General features: G+C 35.7%; 1 protein-coding gene across 1 annotated transcript; it reads left to right on the top strand.

Annotated features, from left to right (window-relative positions):
- Positions 1-13,203: 13,203 nt before the first annotated feature.
- LOC104230090 (hydroxyacylglutathione hydrolase cytoplasmic) lies at positions 13,204-20,302 on the top strand. The gene is made up of 7 exons (XM_009782826.2): positions 13,204-13,451; positions 13,551-13,673; positions 15,846-16,007; positions 16,317-16,395; positions 18,251-18,364; positions 18,832-19,008; positions 20,036-20,302. The coding sequence occupies exons 1-7, from the start codon at positions 13,405-13,407 to the stop codon at positions 20,108-20,110; spliced, it is 777 nt and encodes a 258-aa protein (XP_009781128.1). The 5' UTR covers positions 13,204-13,404; the 3' UTR covers positions 20,111-20,302.
- Positions 20,303-25,044: the final 4,742 nt, after the last annotated feature.

Consider the following 25,044-nt stretch of genomic DNA (forward strand, 5'->3'; position numbering starts at 1 on the left):
AGGTCAAACGGACCTTAATCGAGTATTCTCAACTTAGAACACTTCGACTAAGGTCAGTTAAACACCCAAATTCCCTTCAATTTCGGATAGAAACCAGTTTTGGTTTTCTAGGGTTCCTACGTTTCGATTTGGGGTTCGAGTGTTTCTAGCCAGATTCGACCCAAACCAAAGGTGGTTTGGGCACGAGGGAGGTCAGGGGGTGCCAGGGTATGAATTTGGGCTTGGTTGGGGTAGGTTCGAGTTCTGCTCGAATCTTCAAATGGAGATTCGAGAAGTTCCAAGTTGATTCGAGGCAAGTGGTTCATGGATTTGGATCGGGGGTGGTTAAATGCATAAGGGGTGTCAATTTGGTGACCGACGGCGTTGCTGCCGCCGGGTTTCAGGCGAAGGAGTGCCATGGCGGCTAGGGTTTGGTGAAGGAGGCTTCGTCTCTGAGAGAGATGATAATGAACAGGGGTTTGGATTGGGGAGGGCTAGGTACGAGATTGAACTTATATAGTGGGGGGTTTGATCTTGGTCGTTCGATCAAGAGAGATCGAGGGCCCGGATCAATTCACTTAAATAAAACGGTGTCGTTTGGTCTCATTAAGAGACCGGGTTGACCCGGGTAAAATGGACCGGGTTATGGGACGGGGTTGGGTTGGATTTGGGTAAGAGATGATCCTGACCGTTGGATTGAATCAATCCAACGACACTGATTGAAAGTGGCATAGACGACGTCGTTTGAGACGTTTGAGTGGGATGATCAGTTGGACCGGGTTAGACACAAAGTTTGGGCTGGATTTGGTCAAAATTAACATGGCCCAGTCCGATTTCTCTTCCATTTTCATTTTTGTTTTCTTCTCTTTTTATTTTCTTCCTAAATTATTTTTCTAAAATTATAAACCAAGTTAAAAATACTAATTATCTTCTAATAACAATTATCACATATAATTAAATGCCAATTAACAATAAAATCACACAATTCAACATTAAATGCTAAAAATGCAAAGTACATTATTTTTTATGATTTTTATTTTCGTAAAATAAATCACTGGTTAATTAATCCTAAATTGTAAATGTAAATGCAACACATATATTTTTGTATTTTTCAGTAGTAAAAATAGAATAAACATGCATAAACAAATACCAATAAATCACAAGCAATACACAACTATTTTATTTTGAATTTTTGTGGGAGTAGTTCTTATAGGGCAAAAATCACGTGCTCACAAACACTGTTCTTCTTCTTCGAACCAGCCGATTCAACCTTAACTCACCTGAAAACTCAGGCGAGTTCACTCACACGCGTCCTTATCTCACCACGTCACCAACCCTAACGGTCTCTGAGAGATTCCCTTATCCTCATTTCTCTTCTCACGTGTTGGAAGCCTCTAGAAGGCATATGCTGGGTGAATGGGGAGCGTGAGATCGATTTGAATTGATCCCAGCCCTTCACTCATCAGGTTGGTGCCTGATTAGTAGAGGATTTTTTTTCGAAGAAAAGGGCAGAGTTCTTCAGGGGATTTTGGGGAGAAATTTCGGAGAACTGGAGAGGATTCCCCATTTTGAGAGATTGGAAAAAAGATTTAAAAAGAACGATTATATCTCTTCTGATTTTCGTTTTTTTTTGGGTGAAATTTTGTTTTTCGAGAAATAAAAAGAAATGTCCGTTTTCTACCTTGATTTTGACTTTTTCTTAAAAACCATGGAATACGTCTGAGTTTTTTTTTTTCTGGGGATTTCGAAGTCTTCTGTCGCTGTTCGAGGTTCATTCCTTGGTGGCTGAATTTCGTGTTTCCTGTTCGACTTTCACTGGGTTTTTTCGGATTGACGACTTCGACGCCAGTTACTTGTATTTTTCTTCCGAACAGAATTAATCGAAGTGTAATTTTCAGGTTCATCTCTGTTTCTTTCCTTTGCTTTAATTTCAGTGTTGAGATACAAAAATGTTTGAATCTCGCTGGACTGCTCATTTGTGCTTCTCGTAACTATGCTGGTGTGGTTCCGTCAAGTTCGAGTTTGAAATAATTTTTACTATGGTGCTTCATTAATCTGCTTGGATTAGTTCTCCGCAAGTATTTGTTGTTGAAATCTGACCACCTCTAGGGTGAGGCAGTGGCGAATTCGAAGGTTTCTAGTGTCCTTCCTGTTTTGTGCCTCATGTCGACTTAATACTTCATTTTTTTTTTATTATTTTTTTTTCGATAACCCTTCGCTGGGTTGTTTAAATGTTCGTTCATATAAGGACTTGCTGCGTGTTCCATGTTTTCCTTCCTTCCTAAGTGCATTGATGGCAGCTATTTGGTTACAAGTTTCCATGTTTTAAAAAGGTTTCGCCCTTTACTCGAAAGCAAATTTGGTTTGTTTCCCATGAATGTTGCGTCGGATGGATGTTTTAGCAGAATGACATGAACTCTTGTGCTTGATTTTTAAAAGAAACCATCAATCAGTGGGCATTTGAATTGGCTGTGTTGCTTCGCCGATGACGATTTGAAATTGAATTCTATATTTTCCTACAAGGCATTTGGTTATTCTGTTGCAAACTGAGACTTTTTTAGCCAACTTAAAGATTTGTTTTCTTATTTTTGTGCTGTTCGTCAGTACTCGTGACTATCCTTAAAATCGTTGCAACCACGTTTGTCCTGTGCAAGTGAATTGTAAATGGATTTGTGTTCGTTTGTTTGGTCTGTGATTTCCGAGAATTCATTTCGGATTCATTTGATCTGTGCTTAAGTGAATGAGTTCGGAGCTGTTCAAGATCTACGAGTGTTCCTCATGTAAAGAAATGTAGTACAAGAGCTCAAACATACAGTAAAAAGAATTCATCGTCAAGTGCTTTATACCAGATTTTCTTGTTTGCTTGTTTCATTTCTATGTATGCGTCTCTCTTGGATTAAATGCTACTGTTGTTTCTGTTTCCTCGATCTGTTAGGATGAATGTTTGAGCATAACTGCAAGCCACTTCAGAAGTAATGCAATTTTTTTTTTAAAATATGTTATTGAGTTGTTGTCTGTGTAGGTTCATATGGGCACCAATGTTGCCAAATTAAGTATTAAAGAGTCAATCTCCTTAGATTATCTGGTCGCCTTTTTCCAGTTAAAGTAATGCCTGAAATGCTGCTCCTACGCATGTCATAAATGCTAGATGGAACTTAAGTCTTTCGATATTCTGCAGTTGCACTACTACATTCTTTACTGTATCAGCTTTACATCTTAATCCTGGGTTATCATTGAAATTTCGCTACTGTTAGGAGTATCATTGAAATTTAACGTTGGGGCAAGCACTGTAAAACTAACGTATATGCATTCCTATGTGATTATCACGTTCATATTCCTTATGATTCCCGTGTAAATATCACATTGCTTTAACTTTTGAGTTTTTGTCATTACTTTGTTGTTACAATTCTGATTGAATATGGGAATTCGCAATGGATTACGGCCTTTATCGAAATTAGTTAATAAAATGGTTAATCTTTCAGATGATGCCAATTTGTTTCCTAAGTGACATTTTTATATGGAAACGACATGGGTAGTACTAAATTAGTGATTTGCTGGATTTTATGATTTAATTGATGAATGGGTCATGGGATTTCTGCTGGAATCTAGTTCGCTTTAGTTGAATAAGATCTTTTAAAATAAATAGAGGCGTGCCATTCACAAATAGATCCCATGATCTATGGCCCTCACATTAATATTATAACTTAGATATTAAAAAATGAATATGTGTAGTTTGTTTTATGCACGTCTAAAATACCATCGTGATTGCGTACACGTTCGCGTGACTTAATTACGATTCCAAAGAAAACAAAATCGGAGTATGCGTTCGCGCAACTTTGGCCAAATTTTTTTTTCTTAATAATAATAAAGCGTTATTAATTATGGACACGTTCGCGTGACATGATTTTTCACGCGCCAAACAAACGGGTACACGTACGCGTGACCCGTTTCAAGATAATATTCTTAATTTGAAAGCAGTAAAAGGTAAATGCACATAGGTTCTAAAATGAGTAATTAAACAATTTAGTCAAGCCAAGTATAATCAAAGCGACCGTGCTAGAACCACGGAACTCGGGAGTGCCTAACACCTTCTCTCGGGTTAACAGAATTCCTTACCCGGATTTCTGTGTTCGCGGACTATAATACAGAGTCAAGTTTTCCTCGATTCGGGATTCAACCGGTGACTTGGGACACCATAAATCTCCCAAGTGGCGACTCTGAATTTTTTAACAATAAATCTCGTTTCGATTGTCCTTTAATTGAAAAAACTCCCTTTATTTATACCCTTACGGGGGTGTAGGTAGAAAAAGGAGGTGTGACAACTGTGGATTTACATTATTTGTTACTAATGGCTTGTTGTTACTCTTGTGTGACTACATGATCTCTCTTAGTTATGTTAGATTCTATGTTTAGGCTTTTGGTACTTTGTTGACCGTAAATAACTATTTTCGACATTATATCCTACTTGTTCTAGGCGTAGTCACACTCTTTACATACCTACATATTTGCATGTATATTTTTCTTGTCCATATCCATCATTTATATTATTTATGATGCATATGCAGTCAATCTGCATATGGATGCTCTTATATGGACTGAGGTTGAGGCAGGTGAGTTGTTCTCGCGAGATGAGTGTTATGCCGCGTAAGTTGCCTGTGCGAGTGATATCGTTATGAAAACTAAATTTTCCGTACAACGCATGAATTTGGATCCATCCTTCCTGAGTCAAGTGATCACCCATTGTACCTTGGGCCTGTGTGCGGATTTGTTAGAGACTTGGGGTGTGTCGGTTGATGGCAGCGGTCTTATTCATGCATGGACATTATAGAATCACATACTTGGCATTTATAATAATAAGTCCGAAACTGAAATGACGTATTTTTGTACTTAAAATACGTTTATACAGTTAAAAAAAGTTATATTTTTACATAAAATGCAGTATAATACTGCGTTTTACTTTAACGGAAAGTTAGTCGTTAAAGTAAAATGCAGTATTATACTGCGTTTTATTTAAAAAAAAAAATTTAAGGGAAACGCAGTATAATACTACGTTTAAGGCTTTAATAAAATATAACCCCTCCTTCTTCCTCACAATAGATCTTCTTCCTTCTTTCGGGGTCAAAATTTCGAATTTTCGATATTTCAAAAAACTTAAATCAAGGTATTTCGATTTAGTTTATGTCGAAACTCGTAGAGCATATGCATATTTGTTTTGTTGAATGTGTTTCCACGTTGATTTGTGTTATGTTTGCGATTAAATTTGTATGTTATTTTTACCCGAATTGAATTATTAGCCTTGCGACAAAAAATAGTTAAAACTTGATAAATAATTTTTATTGTTAATGAAATTGTTCACAAATATCTTTTATTGTTTTATATGTAATTTCATGAATGTTATGTTCATATGTTTGTTGTTTTTATTTAGTTTAGATTATTTATTTGCTTAAAGAATAGTGGCATTTTAGCGTAGTAAAATATAGAGCATTATAGCGTAGTAAAATATAGAGCCTTTTAGTGTAGTAAAATATAGAGCCTTTTAGCGTAGAGTCTCTGTAGTTTAAGTATGTACTAACTACAAACTCTATACAATTACACTTTACAAAATTAATTATTTAATTTATAAATAAACTTACAAAACTAATAAAATTAATATATATATATATATTGTCAAATTAACTCAAATATCGAGCCTGGAACCTATATATAATTACTCAGTCCAATTAAATAATTAATTGTTTAATTTATTAAACTAACAAAATTTTAAACTTATTGAAATTGACACACATAATAATTAAGGATAGTTTGGTGCTACTGGGCCTCAAATATCGAGCCTGGAACCCATAGATAATTACTCTGTCCAATTAAATAATTAATTATTTAATTTATTAAACTAACAAAATTTTAAACTTATTGAAATTGACACACATAATAATTAAGGATAGCTTGGTGCTACTGGGCCTCAAATATCGAGCGTGGAACTCATAGATAATTACTCGGTCCAATTAAATAATTTATTAAACTAACAAAATTTTAAACTTATTGAAATTGACACACATAATAATTAAGGATAGCTTGGTGCTACTGGGCCTCAAATATAGAGTCTGAAACCCATAGATAATTACTCAGTCCAATTAAATAATTAATTATTTAATTTATTAAACTAACAAAATTTTAAACTCATTGAAATTGACACACATAATAATTAAGGATAGCTTGGTGCTACTGGGCCTCAAATATCGAGCCTGGAACTCATAGATAATTACTATGTCCAATTAAATAATTAATTATTTAATTTATTAAACTAACAAAATTTTAAACTTATTGAAATTGACACACATAATAATTAAGGATAGCTTGGTGCTACTGGGCCTCAAATATCGAGTCTGAAACCCATAGATAATTACTCAGTCCAATTAAATAATTAATTATTTAATTTATTAAACTTATTAAAATTGACACACATAATAAATAAGGATAACTTGCTGCTATTGGGCCTCAAATATCGAGCCTGGAACCCATAGATAATTACTCAGTCCAATTAAATAATTAATTATTTAATTTATTAAACTAACAAAATTTTAAACTTATTTAAATTGACAAACATAATAATTAAGGATAGCTTGGTGCTACTTGCCCTCAAATATCGAGCCTGGACTCATAGATAATTACTTTGTCCAATTAAATAATTAATTATTTAATTTATTAAACTAACAAAATTTTAAACTTATTGAAATTGACACACATAATAATTAAGGATAGCTTGGTGTTATTGACCCTCAAATATCGAGCCTGGAACTCATAGATAATTACTCAGTCCAATTAAATAATTAATTATTTAATTTATTAAACAAACAAAATTTTAAACTTATTGAAATTGACACACATAATAATTAAGGATAGGTTGGTGCTACTGGGCCTCAAATATCGAGCCTGGAACCCATAGATAATTACTCTGTCCAATTAAATAATTAATTATTTAATTTATTAAACTAACAAAATTTTAAACTTATTGAAATTGACATACATAATAATTAAGGATAGCTTGGTGCTACTGGGCCTCAAATATCGAGCCTGGAACCCATAGATAATTACTCAGTCCAATTAAATAATTAATTATTTAATTTATTAAAACACAAACACACAATTAATATTGTTTAAATTACAGTAGACGACATGGACTTGCCGCATGTGCATCCTGGACTAGCCGCGGATCAGATATTAGTATTACAGGGCGACCATAGGTCCGCCTATGTATGGGAGGGACATCTATTAGATCACTCTCCGCGCCAGGAGACCGGATAGCTTGTGAATCTTTTTGAGGGAGAGAGTTCCATCCCCGCGTAGTCCATCGCTTGCGTGATACGGGCTTCCTTAGGATTTTTGAGATTGGACGGATGCAGCTCGACTGATCTCTCATCACGGCGTTGATAGAACGGTGGCGACCGGAGACGCACACTTTTCACCTGCCCACTGGAGAGGCCACCATCACACTTCAGGATGTTCAGGTTTTGTATGGGTTGCGTGTAGATAGACCGGCCATTGCACTGCCCCAGTATATGAGAGTTATGACGCGTCCCCAGTATTTGGATTTGCTGGGGCAGTATACTAGTTTCAGACCACAGGGTGAGGCTGCACTTAGAGGGGGCAGTCGCATTTCTGTGACAACTATGAGAGAGCATATGGAGGTATTGCACCCCGATATTACCGGCGAGACAGAGGATATCCATATTGACCGGTACACAAGGTTGGCGTTGTTCCTTCTTTTTGGGGGTGTCTTGTTCCCCAACACTTCGGGAAATCTAGTGAGTATGCGCTTTCTGCATCATCTGCAACAGCTAGATGAGTTACCCCAGTACAGATGGGGTGCTGCTATTCTAGCATACCTGTATAGGAGTATGTGACGGGCGAGCATGAGCACCTAGGTGGACATGTGTGATTTTCTGTTGCTTCTACATGTGATGGTCCATTTCCCACATGAACACAACCTGCTGGCTTCATTCACCGTCTATAGATTATTCCCCCGGTGTCCGCGGATAGCGGTCTTAACTTCAAAAATACCCCGGTCGTGATCGTACTGTAAAAATGAATGTCAATGTGCTCGCCTCCTGTACCTTTCAAATCTTCTCATTGGTATTGGCATAAATTGAACACCCATGTCCATCAATATCGATGCAGCTCCATGCCTTTCAACAAACCTCTCCGCACTCTGTTTGAAAGTCATGCAGACCATGGCAGTGACAGGCAATCCAGGGGCAGACTTCAACAAGCCATTGAATGACTCCGACACATTTGTAGTTAGGCCTCCCCATCGTCTGCCGCCATCAGCATGCAATTTACACATGTGAAGCTCATGTCCCATCAGCCAAGTATAGGCTCGTGGATCTAACTGCCGGATCGTTTCTATGCACCTCATGAATTTGCACTGCTGGTGCTCAGTTGCAGCCATCCACATTAAATCATGCAAGGCTTGTCAGGATATTTCTTCTGGAAATTGGCCTTCAGGTGCCTCACACAGTAACAGTGGTATGCATATGGTTCCTTCCATTCAGGCAAGTGCCGTACAGAACTTTAAATACCACCATGTTGATCAAATATTAGACAAATACCTGAACACTGTTTGACAATGTGCTGCTTCAAGTGGTTCAAAAAAAACGTCCACGTCTCTTCGCTTTCGTTGGCACAAATGGCAAAAGCTAGTGGAAATATTTGTCCATTGGCATCTACTGCAACTGCAATCAAAAGCTTAATATCATATTTTCCATAGACATGAGTACCGTCTATGGAAATTACAGGACGATAATGCACAAAACCATCAATTGCTAGTTTAAATGACCGGAACACATAGTTGAAAATATATTCGGGTCTATCCGGACTCCGCTCACGCCTCCATTCAACAACAGTCCCGGGGTTAAAGTGTTGCAGTGCGGCCATGTACCTGGGCAAAGATGAAAAAGACTTATCCTAGTTGCCATAAATAAGTTCAAAGGCACGTTTGCGACCGAGTTATGCCTTTCTTTTGGTTATAGTACAATCATACTCCTAGTGGACGGCTGTAATACACTCTTTAATCTTGAACCTAATGGACACTTCCAAATATGGAATCAAGACAAGAGGAATCAAGTCTACATCCAGGTTGAATTGATTCTCATTGAATGTGTCCATTTCATATCTGTGGGTGCTAATAAATTTACCCATTTTCCACAAACCTAATTTCTTCTTGCTGGCACGCAACATCCAGTGACAACCCATAAAGTCTCTATGGCATACAACCTTGTATACATCCGTAGTTGACTCACTTACCGTCATCTCACGGCACTCTCTTACGCTGTAGATTTTTACAGCCCTGATTAGGCGAACATTATCGGGGAAATACATGCCTTTTGCAAGCACCGCTTGTCTAGACTCATTCCACATCGCTGACCGAAATTCATCATCATCCCTTGTGAGGGCATCCACGTCCGGCATATTTGGCAAATTATCAAGGTAGGGAATATTTCACTCATGAAAGGGCACGTGAGACTCGTACACTCTTGGTCTAACGGGAGGTGGAGGAGCATGTTCCCTCGTCAGCTCAGGTTCGGCATCCACTTGCTCCTCGTCATCATCCTCGTCATGGAAGGGTGTGTCATCTCCAGACTCATCTGCATTATTGTGATAATCACTATCATCTTCCTGACTCTGCGCATCTGCCAAATCACGAGTCAGTATGTCATCTATGGGCAACTGTGTAAGGTCAGGAACATCAAGTTGCTCGTTTTCACTGCACAAAAAGAACAAAATGATAAGTTACTCAACTAGATAAATACTTTACATATAGCTATATCACTTTACTTACAAGTTATACTGTGTTGACGTTTCATGATGGATATTTTCTTATTAGTGATGACTCCCGGATGGACTACCGTGGTCCAATACGTCAGAACTACGCATATTCCAACTAGGGGCGGGGCATTAACTTGTAAAATTCATATCCGGACGGTACCCCCTATGAAAAATATGAGTGTTAATACAAATCCAATTCAAACATAAAATAAACATCGTTAAAGCGTAGAAAAATTGAAGTTTACCAGTTGTCTTGTGGATTATATAAAGTCGAAAAATTATATTGTGGCTGCTCATTCGCCGGTGGTGATAAGTTTAAATCAATGCAAGCTCTTTCATCAACAATTTGTCCGACAAAAACTGCTCCAGAATAACCACTCAATGACTGGGGGTTATCCCTACTATGCACACCCTCATTATTGGGAACGTCTTCAACCTTGACGTACATTTCCAATAATTTTATTACAATAAATTCTCTACATTCATCTGGAATCCGCAAAAAGTCTCTAAAAGTTTCATCATCTTCGATGTTAAATTCAGAATAATAAGCAAACCCCCGCGGAGTCATAGAATACGAAAATCTACCAGTTACTTTAAGGTTCACCGAACGTTTTCTCACACTCATTTTTTTACATAACAACGATACCAATTTATCGTACTCCATTGTAAGCGGCAATTTAACATGACACTATGGAGGTGAACTATACCTCACAGAGTTATTCTCCATTACAACCTCAACCCCCCCCCCCCATATAATAAAACCATTATTTTTGGCTTTTCAGACATTATAAAAAAATGCTTGATAAGAAGAAGAGAGAAGTATGAACGGAAGTCTGAAGGAAAGTTTTGAATAGATTTTCATAAAATTCTAACGCCTTTAAATAAGGCAAGTCCGAGCTTGGGGTGCAGAATTTTTTTATGTAAAACGCAGTATAATACCACGTTTTATGTATCTAAATTATTGTTATGTCAGTTATCCGCATAACACTTATTGGTGGGCCCAAAAATTAGTGTAAAACACAGTATAATAATACGTTTTAGTGTAAAGCATAGTATTATAATACGTTTTACCTAAAAAAAAAATTATTTTTTTCAGTCCTGCAGAACTCTTATTATTGGTGGGCCCAATTTTATAGGGAAACGCAGTATAATACTGCATTTTCCTTAAACGTAGTATTATACTGTGTTTCCCTTCAAAAAAATTTATTAAATAAAACGCAGTATTATACTGCATTTAACTTTAACGGTTAACTTTCCATTAATGTAAAAAGCAGTATAATACTGCGTTTTAGTTAGAAATGTAACTTTTTTTTAAATTGTATATACGTATTTTATGTCCAAAAAGTCATCATTTCAGTTTCGGACTTTTATAATAATGCTATGTGGTGCACATCATCCTTATATGCCGACTCACTGTATTAGTATGAGCTTTTGACCATTCTTTATCCGAAAACATGTTATTATCTCTGTTAATTGTACCTGATCATCTTATACATTGTTCTGCTAGATTCTAGTGTAGTATTTATTTTAGAATATTGTATTCTGACATACTTTAGTTAGAGCTTATGTACTCGTTGACATAAGTTTTTGGGGTTGTATTATTGGTGTTGGTTTTAGACTTATTTATAAATTTCATTTAGATTTGATATAATGCTTCATTTCTGTCATTTGTTTGATAGTTGTGTGATTGGTTTGCTTAATCGGCGTGTTAGGTGCCATCATGATCGTTGGTGGGATTTTGAGTCGTGATAATTAGAGGAGCAAAGTCAATAAAGGTCATGCAACTTCAAAAATATATATGATATAAGACATTTTATTGGATTTCCTAGTATCTATACAAAATAATTAGTGATGAAATTGGACAAACTTTTGTATCCCCCTCTGCTATCTCAATGTTGTTGTTACTCATCAATAAATGCTTTACTTGTCGATAAGAGGGGTGGGGGAAAAGTGTTTCTTGTTTATGTCTTTTGTGAAGTGTTAATTATGCGGAGGACTTTTTACCTCTTAGTTCAATTAGGGACAATTGCCTTTTTTTTTTTTTTTTTTTTGGTCCTTAGTTATTAGAAAATTCTAATTTTTGTTATGAGCTCATTGACCATCAATTTGAGGAATATATATTTTGGTCTCTATTGCAAAATTTCTTAAATTTAATAAACTTAAAGTAAAGTAACCAAAATAAATCTATTTTTTAAATACTGAAAATGTTAAGCACGTAGTTTAAGGCCCTCCGAAATGATTTTGCTTCAGATTGCTTCTTCTAAAGAGTGCCTCAATTCCATAAATTCATGTAACAAATCATAAATAATTTTAGATGAAAAATCTACTTATTAAGGGTGTGTTTGGTACGAAGGAAAATGTTTCCAATTTTCCCATGTTTGGTTGGCTTAAATATTTTGAAAAATATTTTCCTTATGAACTCATTTTCCTCCATTTTTTCCTTATCAAGGGAAGGGAAAATATTTTCCAAAACTCCTCCTCAACCTTCCTCACCCTCACCAACCCATCCCACACCCACCCACCCAACTCCACCCCACCCCCTACCCACCCAACCCCCTCTCTCCAAAAAGGCTTTTTTCCTTTCAAATTTCAGTTTTTTTTCCGTCACCACCCACCTTGCCTCCCCTCTCCCCGCACGCGCAAATTTTTTTTAAAACTTTTTTTTTGTAATTTTAAATTTCTGTTTTTTTTGTTTTTCTGCACCACCCCTCCCCTACCCCCAAAAAAATATTTTTTTAATATATTTTTAGTTTTAGTTTTTTCATCTTTCGGTTTACAGGTTCGAAATTTTACAAGTTGCAAAGTTATAAGTTTAGAGGTTTATGTGTTTGGAAGTTTACGGGTTTAGAAATTATAAAGTTTATGGGTTCGAAAGTTCGCGGTTTCTGAAAGTTTAGCAGTTCGGAAGTTTATGAAATTTGTGGGTTCGGAAGGTTGTTGGTTCGAAAGTTTAGGCTTCATGTTTATTATATCTAAATTATTTATGAATACTCTTAAGAAGTTATTTTCCTTAATTTGCGTACCAAACACCGAAAAATAAATAAAATTACTACTTGTTTTTCAAGAAAATATTTTCCGTTATACCAAACACACCCTAAATTTCTGTTATTTCACTTGGTACACAGCGATGCTCCAAACCACCATTTTAGAATCCCAACATTTATTTTCCACAAAAAGTTTGATAATGAAAATGCACACGAATTCTTAAAATACATTTCATTATCCGATTTTACCTTTAAAATATCTTTTGAATTCTAAAACTTAAAAAACAATTAACAATCCAAGTTAGGTAGAACTTCAAAATAACTATCCTAATTAGGTAAAACTTCAAAATATGTCTTAATAATTTTTATTTATCTAACTTGGATAGTTAAATGCTTGATGCTTCCAATTGTAGGAGCGGCGCGAATCCGAATATTTAACAAAAATTATTTTGGCCCAGCCAAACATACTTACTATTTTCCTTGCCACGTCAGTTGCACAAACGCTGTACGTCATTCTAGTCTCAAGAGTTTAACAGTTATCTGCTACGCGCGCTCGATAATTGCCTTTTTCCAACTTGACAGAACTGAACTGAGTGGTATTATCTGATCGGCGCCCGAGATGAAAGTTCTTCACATTCCATGCTTAGATGACAATTATTCCTATATGTATGTTTCTCAAATTCAGATGTCTATTTTAAATTTTGTTAAATTCATATCAGGTTTAGGGTTTATGTTTATTGTATGAATTTGTGATCTGGTTTGCAGGATCATAGATGAAACAACAAAGGAAGCTGCAGTAGTGGACCCAGTGGAGCCACATAAGGTCCTTAGAGTTGCTCAGGAGAATGAAGTTGACCTTAAGTTTGTTCTCACAACTCATCACCACTGGTCCGTTCCACTTCTCTTATCTTTTTTTTTCTTTTAGTGTTCCGATAATAATGCTCGCTATCTGAAACCTCTTTTTTTTTTCATTTTTAAATTCTACATTTTGTTTAGTTTTCTATTTATTTCCCATTTGATTGTTGAATTTGGCTGGGTTGTGAGAATTTCTTGGTTTTTATTTTAGTTGTTTTTAATTTCTTTGTTTCCTGAGGCTAGAAATCGAGAGCACATGTTTGATCGTTTTTACCATATTAGTGACAGATCAAAGTTCTTATAAAGGCACAGCGGAGGCGTTTGGACAATTTTTGAGTTATAGTTGAAAAAAAGAGTGTTGGAAGTTGAAGTTGAAAAAACAGTTTGTGGAAATCGGTGTTTGGACATGAAATTCACTTTAAAAAAGATGGTTGTGAAAGTTGAAACTAATATGAAACTTGAAATACACCTTTACACTAGCGTTCCAATATTTCTCATATACTGAATTACAATATGCAAATACTGAAATAGGAGTTGTAATCATATATCATACACAGCGGGCCCTTATTGACAGAGTCAAAACAGTTTTGGGTGATAGTCTAATGCTATGTTGCGCGGACTCTCCAAAATGTAGCCGCACCCGTGTCGGATCCTTCAAAAATGCACTACTTTTGGAGGATCCAACACGTATCCGGCCACATTTTTTCGGAGAGTCCGAGCAACATAGGCCTAATGTATGATGATGGATCCATTATCCTGAAATGTAAATTGGAATTTTCAGAAATAGCTATTTCTCAAGTTTACTTTCTTAGAAAAAGCTATTGTCAAGTTTATAAAGAAGGGCAAGTGAATTTTCGCACCTCGCTTACTGGTCGGACGACTGTTGGTGAAGGCATTGTTTTGTAATTAGAACAAAAACATGTGGGACCATTTGGTCATATGTGCAGTTCAAATGGCATTAGTTCTCTTTGAAGAACATGTTTAATTTTTGTTTGTCAGATTAATAAATGGACAAAATTGCTCATTTGATAGAACTTGAAAATCCCAAAATTCTCTTTGTTTCAACCCAAGAAAAGATGTTGATAATAGATGTAATTAAGTCCTAAACACAAATGTATAATCTTGCTTAGTTTTCATTGCAGCGGCAAACTTCTTAGAGCCTGAAGCTATGTTGGACTTTATCTGTTCCTTACATTCCCTGTGATGAACCTTCCGCAGTGTCTGCTGGTTTACGCCAATAAAACTTACCCAAAAAAAAAAAAAAGAAAGGATGCTGATAATAGATACTCCGTCCATCACAATTTATATGATACAGACTTTTAAGATGTGCATTGACTAGTATATTTTGTTGGTGATAGTAGAAGAAAACACTAAAATTGAAAGTTTGTTCGGTAGAGAACATCATATCATAGTATAATTTTGAATGCTAATGAATTTGAATCCTTGAAAATTGTGAAGAAATTGAACTTTATCAAACATTTTTGGGACGTCCCAAAACAGAAAGCCGAAACTGCCTCATCTAAAGGAGGAAGGAGAGCAGTAGTTAATAATATATGGATTAATAAAACAAATAAAAAAGAAATGAGATACTGATAGAAATGATATGTAGCTAATATATTTTGTATTATAACTAAAATGGACACAATCACATGAGATTGTAATATTGCAGCGGGCCTCAACTTGAGCCGTGCCGTGGAAGCAGCCACTAATGCTTGCATTAGGGTAGGTTGCCCACCACACCCCTTAGGGTGCGGCCCTCCCCCGGACCCTACATGAATGCAGGATGTCTTGTGCACTGGGATGCCCCCTTTTCAGCAGGCCTCAACTTAAGGCGTTGAATGTAGTGCATCTGTGCTAGTATATTTATTTATTTTTTTTTTTTTTTTGGGGGGGGGGGGACTCGTTCTTTTAATCTTATTTGATGGTTTGTCATTTAGGTTGTTTTCTCCTTTTTGCATTTGTTCTCTGGATGTTTATTGAGTTTACATGTATCCCAAGGGGGGAAAATAACACGAGCTTGCTCGATGGCTAGCATGAGTTGAACAATCCTCCACAGAGATAAATGTTTTGGGACAAATACATAAATCAGGTCAACTTTAGGATGTTTCTTAACTTTTATCATTCTGCATATGCTGTATAAATCTATTTAGGTTCATCTACGGATTCTGCTTTTGTCTGATCTTGATGAACCCAAACACATTTCAGGGATCATGCCGGAGGGAATGATAAAATGAAGCAGCTTGTTCCTGGAATAAAAATTTATGGTGGATCGGTTGATAATGTGAGGGGTTGTACTGATAAAGTTGAAAATGGTGACAAGATATCCCTTGGTGCTGACATCAGCATATTATCTCTTCACACTCCTAGGTAAGTGATATTAAGTTTGCTCTCTTCCTTTTGTTACTTATTCTTAATTCAATGTTCTTAATACTGATTTTTTGTCAAGGACTCGGCTGCTTTCCTTATTTGGATACTCTTGTTTGATGACCCCGCTTCCTGATACTAATGGAAAAAAGCTATACTCATTTTGGAAATATCTCTTGAATTAGTTGCAGTAGACTCAATGGATATTATGAGGCACCATTATTATCTCTGATACGTTATAGAAAATTGTATGTCATCTCGTTCTCCTACAAGGTCGTTTCGCAAAATTAATTGCTTTTCCCCTCCTTTCAGTCACACAAAAGGTCATATAAGCTACTATGTTACTGGCAAGGAGGGAGAGGATCCTGCTGTTTTTACTGGGGATACATTGGTGAGTGGAGATCTCGACCTCCTTTACACAATCTTTTAGGAGCAAGTGGAACTTAATTTAATAGTTGGTTCCCGTACAGTCTATGTTTTGCTTTGTGTCAACTATTGTGCCTCTACTTTAAGAATTTGTTCGAATCATATTTCCTTATGCAGCAAGCGCATACTTTGTCTTCAGTGTTTCCAGATTTAGGCATTTCATGGTGCACCTTTCTTCATTTTCACCTGTACGATTGCTTTCATAATTCTGTTGCTGCCATTTGTTTATTAGTTTGTTATTTTCTTCATGTTGGGGAAGGTGCTCCTTCCTCATGAACATTATTGAGGAAACAGATGGGTGCAGTGTTCAGTTGACAAGAGTTCCTATTCAAAGAAAAATGAAAACAGGAGTATGGAGAGGAAGGTACTTGAGATTCTATGAGAGTAAAGCAGAGCCGATGCAAAAGAATAGGTCAACTGCCTTGGGTTACTTTCCTTTTGGTGTAGAAATGAATATATAGAGAGTGCTAACAATCTCATATTTAGTTAGCTCCCTGCAGGATTCAATGGGAATTTGTGTCTGTATTTTGTTATACATACTGCAGCACCAACTTAGTGCAACCGACTTAATGAAATTATCTTTTATTGATCAAACACAAGGGAATGGAAGGAGAAAACATTTTGGGAGCCTAAAACAGTGGAGAATTTTCAGAGAAGACGTTTAATATATGGAGTCAACTTAAAGGCTTCTAGGTGTTTTCCAAATAAATTAAAATCATAGGAGTAGCTGTTGATTAATGAATGAGGTCCTCAATTACTGACAAATTATTCGGGCTACTCAAGAAAACACTTTTGCATTATCATCAATCTTCCTATCTTGCTTCACTTTCTATCTTCACTCTCTTTCCTCAGCCATCTCTGTAACGCACGGCACAAATTTTTTTGGGACATCACAGACTTGCAATCACAACAAACCATCTTCTGCTTCTCTCTTCTTTCTGGTAAATTTCTCATGTAGGTATTATGGTAGATAGCACAAGAATATTTTGGTTCAAACTCCTTTTGCTCAATAAGTTGTTCACCATAACGCTAAGTTGCTCGGACTCGGGTACGGGTGCCAATATGGGTGCAGGTTTAGAGGTTGGATCCTTCATGATCTAAATTTTAAGATTCGGGGTACAGATCTAGGTATATGGGTGCGGTGATTCTGCTAAAAATATTTGAATTTCTAAAAATAGAGGTAATAAAAATATGTCTAAAATTATGAGACACTATGCGAAAAACTTATAAGGTAGTCTGAGAAGGAGAAAATATTGATCAAGAGGAGAATTCAAGAAGGAGATAAAAGGAAAACGACTAAAATAGAGATTTTTATATACAATGTATTCTATTTTCTTCAATTTCACCCTAGCTTTTGTTTTAATTTCAGAAACTATTGTATCTGTATACCCAAAATCGGTTGACCAGATCCGATAAGGAACCGACGTCGTGTCGACACGGATGCGGCACTGAAAGTAAAGAGTCCGAGCAACTTAGCTGTAACGTAGTCCAAAATTTGGAAGGGTGGTGGTAGACTGGACCACTTTTGGTTTATCTGTTTACTCTTTCCAGTTGGCTTTGCTCTTTCTTGGAGCTTCTCTTCATGAATTTGAAATGGTTTTATTTTTGGGAGAAGATGATGGGAACTCTAACCACCCTATTCAAGTTCTGTTAAAAGTGGAATAGAGCAACAAATCAGTATGTGAAACCAGAAGATTGTGTGACAACGCGAGTAGGAGGATTTCCTCTGAACTGACAGTCTTCTTTAAATATTTTGTGACTATACTGTTGGATGATCAAAATAATTTTGTTTTAACATTATTCGTCTTTTTGGCTTGCAGTTTATTGCTGGTTGTGGTAAGTTTTTTGAAGGCACTGCAGAACAAATGTATCAGTCACTGTGTGTGACACTAGGTTCTTTGCCAAAGCCAACTCGGGTGTATTGTGGCCATGAGGTAACATATGCATGCTCTTGTAAATTTTCTAAAGAAAAGAATTACTCTTGTATCACATAAAGTGTTCTCAGGATGGATTCTTGATTTTGAGCATCAACGGTTAACTCTCTAATGTACCACATTTGAACAGTATTTTAATAGGACTATTAAAGAGAGTTTAGAACACTTGAGGAAAAAGTGGAAAATAAGCAGAACAAATCATCAAGTTACCCTTTCTTTGTCCATATCTTAAGGACTAGAGCAACTTTAGCCCCTCAGTTCTAGGTTACAGCACAGAGATGTGATATCTCTTTAAATTTTCCCCCTTCGACTGGGTATACCAGATACAACTTCAGTGTGATGAGCACTTTAGTTGAAAGCTTCATGTGGTGTTAGCAATTTTTCTAAGATGAATGTTACCTTTTTGTGTTTTAGCAGCAATCCGCTACTTTCTAAGGGAATCCTAATGCGTGTTAAATGATTTGCAGTACACAGTAAAAAATTTGCAGTTTGCTTTAACAGTTGAACCTGACAATGCCAAAATTGCACAAAAGCTGGCATGGGCTGAGCATCAGAGAAGAGTAGGTCTTCCAACAATTCCATCAACCATTGAGGAAGAAATGGAAACTAACCCATTCATGCGGGCTGATCTTCCAGAGGTTCAGGTAACATTAGTTCTGTACAACACCTATCTTATTGCATTTTAGAGGAGAAAAAAGAAATACTTCTGATAAAATTAGCATAGAGTTAAGTTAAGGGTGTGACCTAGCCGTTAATGAAGTGAGTGAAACCATGGGAGACCAGGATTCAAATTGCAGTAGAGACAGAGGTGCTAGGTGATTTCTTTTTATTTTCTAAGCCGTGATGGCTAAAGTTACCCGTGTAGGTCGGAGGTAGTAGGTATTTGGCAGAATAGGCAAGATGTGCCCAAGCTCGCCCCGGCACCTACCTTTATCCAAGAAAAAAGGAGAAAAATATTAGGATGGACTCACTTCATGGGCATGAGATATGAAAGTGTATCTGCTACAAGTAGCGATGGCAATGGGGCAGGTTCGCTCTTTTGCGGGTAAGGGAGGGGGGGGGGGGCAGGTTAAACTGTGAACAGGAAATTTTTATGTTTTCCTCCTATTTTACACCCTACCCAGTTCCATCCCATCAAAAGCAGCCCCACAAAATAACCAACCTTGTGGTTAAAACTGCAAAACTCAACTCCATGCTATCTACTCTTCTACCATTATATATTCCAGGGAACTAAATAAATTTATTTTTATGTATAGCATCTCAAGCACAGTATTTTAGTATTTGACAACAGCATCGAATTGTCTTAACTCACTACTATCTCAAAAATCATAAAATAGAGATGGACTGTTTTCTCTTTTAAACTATTGTCGTTTTAGTCTTTAACTGAAAATGATATAGTCACACTTTCATATTCTTCAAATATGGAGTACATCCTTAACAGGAAAACATAAAAACTTTTTGGGGGCGGGGGCGAGGAAAAAACATAAAAAAATGTTATGCAAGGTAGGTTAGAAGGTTTGCGGCATAACTCCATATCCGCCCTGTCTTGTTTACCATCTCTGTCTGCTTGCTTTATCCCAAAAAAAAAGTAGGGAAGAATGAATGTCTTATCTGCTTGTCTCCGTGTGCCACGAAGCCTTTTTAAACTGGGATTTCTTGCTTGCCAAACAGGAAAAGGTGGGATTCAAGTCTCCTGTTGAAGCCTTACGTGAAATCAGGCAACGAAAGGATAACTGGAAGGGCTGAATATTAACTTGAGCATAAGAGTAATGCTTTTATAGTTTCTGTTTTGTATCTGCAAAAAGGTGGAAATGTTACTGGCGGAATTGATGTTAACTGTGCTGAAAGTGTATGCTTTTTATTGTGATGTTGTGTATTTCAAAATCATAACCTAAACGCTTTATTTGAAATGTATTTGAGCATGAGAGAGTTCGCGACTTTCCTTGGCTTAGACTCAAATGCTGGTTAACTTCCGGTGTGTAATGATGTCATATTCACCATTCAAAACTGAGGTTCCGTCCAATCAGGCTTTATTGAGCAAGTCATTTATAGGAGGAAATAGTTTGTTTGGGCACGGAAGCTAAATCTGTTGTTTTTTAGCACAGAAAAATCAAGTAATTCTCACAATAATTCCAAAATCAATCCCCCGAAACAAATTGAAATATTCACACGTACAAAAAAAAAACAAATTGTTTTGTAGTCCAAAGGTAACCATAATTTTGTCTCAAAGGTGCATTACAGGTATGAAACGCGTTTATCTTTATTTCTCTTATTCTTTTTTCTTTTTAGTTAAATTTTCTTTTTTCAGACAGTATTACTATTCACTAACGAAGAGACTGGTCATTCCTGTATTTTGTGCAAGATTATTTGAAAGCAATTATTTGTGACGACCAGGATATCAAGGTAATCAGCAACATATTCATCTGCCAAAATTATTAAATATAATAATTAAGCATCATACACGTTTGCGATTTCTTAAGCAGAATTATCCTCCGGAGCCGAAGAGAAGATAATGTTGCATGTGACCAGCGATTTCGCTTTGCGGAAAATAGATTTCCTCCTTTTTTCCAGTTTTTAAGTCGTTCTCTTCTATGAGACTCAACCAACAATAATAGTTGTGTGAGGTCATATTCTATGCTTGAAAAAGTATATTATATTAGGGGAAAAAATCCAGTCAAGTACTTTTGCCTCAAGTAATATTCAATGGCCTTTTAGATTTATGTCATGTGGAGTATAAAATAATTAATGGCTAAGATCAATTTACACTTTATCTATATTATATTAAAAGCACGAAGGCCCTTAGCGAAATGTTGTTCGCTTTTTTTATCCTTTAAAAATTAATATTATATTAAACAAAATTGTACAACAACAAACTCAATTTGATCCCAACATGTGGGGTGTGGGGAAGGTAGTCTGTACGCAGACCTTACCCCTACCTAATGTAGGTAGACAGACTGTTTCCAATAGACCCTCGGCTCAAGAAGGGCAAGAAGAGGAAGAGGGAAGCAAGGAAGGAAGAAAGATGGAAGAGAAAAAGGGAGAGATAAAGGATATGTAGTATCAAATAATAGCAACAGGGAATACAATACTTTAGGCGAACAAAATCACATATCGTAATAAAAATCTAAGAATATGAAGGGACATGCATGCTACTAAGCATATCGGTAAACACTATAAACTACGTACTAACCGTCTACCTTAACCATCGACCTCCACACTCTCCTATCAAGGGTCATATCCTCAGTGAGCTGAAGCAGCGCCATGTCCTGCCTGATCACTTCTTCCCAGTACTTCTTACGCCTACCTCGACCCCTTCTCAAACTCTCCATTGCCAACCCCTCACACCTCCTGACAGGGGCATCAATGCTTCTTCTCCTAACATGTCCGAACCATCTCAGCTAAAAGTTATTTTAATTATTTTCCTAATATTTAGGACAATAAAATCAACTAAAAGTTTGATTATTATATCTTTCCTTACGGGACTAAGTAAGAAATCCTAACATTTTGGTTAAAATTAATTAAAATGTTACCAAAAGAATCCAACTTTTTAGATACGGGGAATAACGTGATGGATAGGTGGTGGAAGATATCTATTTTTTAACTTTTTTTTTTCTTCTTACAATTAATATTCTTTTTGGTAGGTAAAAGAATTTAATTTCCCAAGTAATATTTACAAAGTATAAAAAGACTTTACAACATGGACATAAATCCCCGCATGCCGTACTCTCAATTTAGCTATAACTACAAATCTATCCTACTTTGTAAACAAACTAAATTGTACAATTAATGTTATTCTTATCTTTTAACAATATATTATAGCAAATAAAAAGTTTTTTTTGGGAGAAAAAAGGGAACTACAAAAAGCTGAGAGCCCCTAATTGTAATTTAGTTTGATGGTAATATATTTTTTCGTAAAATCCTGTATCATTTTCAAGTACTTCGGTAATATTTTTATTGGCTAGAGGCCTGCAATTCACTTGAAAATTTATTTACTTTTAATGAGTCAGTTAAATTGGATAAATATTTTTTAGAAATTTAAATTATTTTTTTAATTTTATTTTATAACTCAAAATAAATTTTTAACACATTTAAGTGATATTTAAAATTTGCGCTCATTAATTCTAAGTACAAATGTACTCTTAATGAATTACCAGTAATTATTTTTTCTTTTAAAATATGTATTCTAAATGAGTTGTCCTTTATTATTATTCTTTTTTGAATTTATTCCGACGAAGGACAATTCTCTATATTTTTCACATTTTAAATTATTTGTCGTAAAATATTAACTCAACATTAGTCAATTTTAAGTATCTTACATTTTCATTATTAATATTTAGGAGGTACAAGGCCAATCTTTTCATTCTCAAATTCTAGAAGACCAAAAGATTAATCTAAAAATCGTGAAAAAAATATTGTCATATTTTGTTTTAGTATTAATCACGAAATAACAATAACTTTCATAAAATATTGCCACATAAGTCCTCATAGATCACAATAAGAAAAAACAACAACAACAACAACAACAACAACAACAACAACAACAACAACAACAACAACAACCTAGTAAAATCTCACCAGTGGGGTCTGGGAAGGGTAGACTGTACGCAAACCTTACTCCTACCCCCTCTGGAGGCTGTTTACAGGAGACCCTCAGCTCAGAGATAATAGATCTGTGACAACAAAATTCAAAAAATAATATCAACAACGTGAGAGACAACAAATAAATGGAAAAGTAGTTACACAAATATTATGCAAAAGTGTGAAACACAACATACACCGGTAGCAGTGTTAGACAAAACACTATCATACTCGTCGGTACAAAAAGTGAAACCGGGACAAAGAAGAAAACCGCTCGACTACTCTTTAACCTACAAACCTAATGCTCGACCTCCACAATTTCATATCAAGAGCCATGTCCTCGGAAATCTGGAGTCGCGTCATATCCTGTCTGATCACCTCGCCCCAATACTTCTTAGGTCGCCCTCTACCTCTTCTCGTACCTGTCAAAGCCAACCGCTCACACCTCCTAACCGGGGCATCTAGGCTTCTCCTCTACACATGTCCGAACCATCTAAGCCGCGCCTCCCGCATCTTATCGTCCACTGGAGCCACTCACCCTCTCCCGAATATCTTCATTCCTAATCTCATACAGCCTAATGTGCCCACACATTCATCTCAACATCTTCATCATCAATTGGACATGATTTCATCATCTATTGAGCTAGCTAAATACAAAAATATCTACTATTTTCAAAAAAAAAAATCTTTAACTTTTATTTTGTAATGTTATATAAATATCTAATAATATTTACATAATTTTAAAAAAAAGTTTATATTCATTAATATGGGTACACGCGCAAAGCGCATACACCAAGACTAATACCTATAAAAAAACATGAAAAATGACCAAAATTATACTAACGGCACTAATTAAAAACTAGCCCTTGTTTCTTACTTCTTTTTTTCTTTTTAATTGTTTCTTACATTCAACAAAATAAAGCACTATAATTTGTACTCAGTTTAGGAATGTTAAATAGTTTTCAGAAAAAACACTACTACCCCTATCAAAAAGCAATACTCAACTTCTTTTTAATTGGTCCAACTCCACGAAATATTTGCAATATCGCAAAAGTTCCAAATGATCATAAGTTGTAATTACTTGTGCTCAAGCTATGAAATATTTAAATCTAAGATGTAAAACAAAATCAAAGTTTAATACTCAGTACCAAAATATTCTGCAATATTGTAAGTAGGTTGCTGAGAATTCATAGCCTTCTATCACCATTTGTGTGAGTACAGTATGTGGGAATAGGAGAAATATTCTCTATGCGAACCAATTAAGTTGACTAGGGCTAATTAACGAGTAATATCAATTTTCAGAAAATATTTGACATTTCGAACCTTGAAATTATGGTGCTTTATTTGGCAAAAGCACGAAATATATCAAAGGAAAAAAAGAAGTAAGAAATGTGAGTTGGTTTTTAACGGGTTGTATTAGTATAATTTTTGTCATTTTTTAGTTTTTTGATAGGTATAAAATATAACTAGATCTCAATCATTAATTATTTTATAGTCCACATGGCATAAATCTAAAAGGCCATTAAATATTACTTGACGTAATAGTACCTAACGAAAATTTTTATTTTGTGTCTCACACAAAATTCTTTTTTTGTCTCACAACTGTGTGGGTCCCAAAATTTCGTAGACCCAGGTATAAGATATGTGTCCACAAATAGGGGTGTTCATGGTTCGGTTTGGATCGATTTTTCCCTAAAAAGAAACCAAACCAAGTAAGTCGGTTTTTCAAATATTAGAACCAAACCAAACCAATTATGTCGGTTTTTTCTCAATTCGGTTTATGTCGGTTTTTCGGTTTTTCCGGTTATTTGTCGGTTTTTTCTTAAATATAAGACATACACTACCAAACACACATTTCGGCGACCACATTTTCAACGTAACACTATCAAATCAATTGTCCTTTGAGAAATATATTATTTACCAAGATATATTGATGATAATTGAATCAAATAGTGATGAATAATTTAAGGACTCAATTAAAAATATATTATTTTTAACATGGAATAGATTCTTACATTTAACAAAAGAAAACTACCAATTAAACTAGAATGTAAAGTTAAAGAACTGTACTAAAAGTGCAAACGATTAATATTTACTATAAA

This window comes from Nicotiana sylvestris, chromosome 5, assembly GCF_000393655.2.
Source record: "Nicotiana sylvestris chromosome 5, ASM39365v2, whole genome shotgun sequence".
In the NCBI taxonomy this organism is placed as follows: domain Eukaryota; kingdom Viridiplantae; phylum Streptophyta; class Magnoliopsida; order Solanales; family Solanaceae; genus Nicotiana; species Nicotiana sylvestris.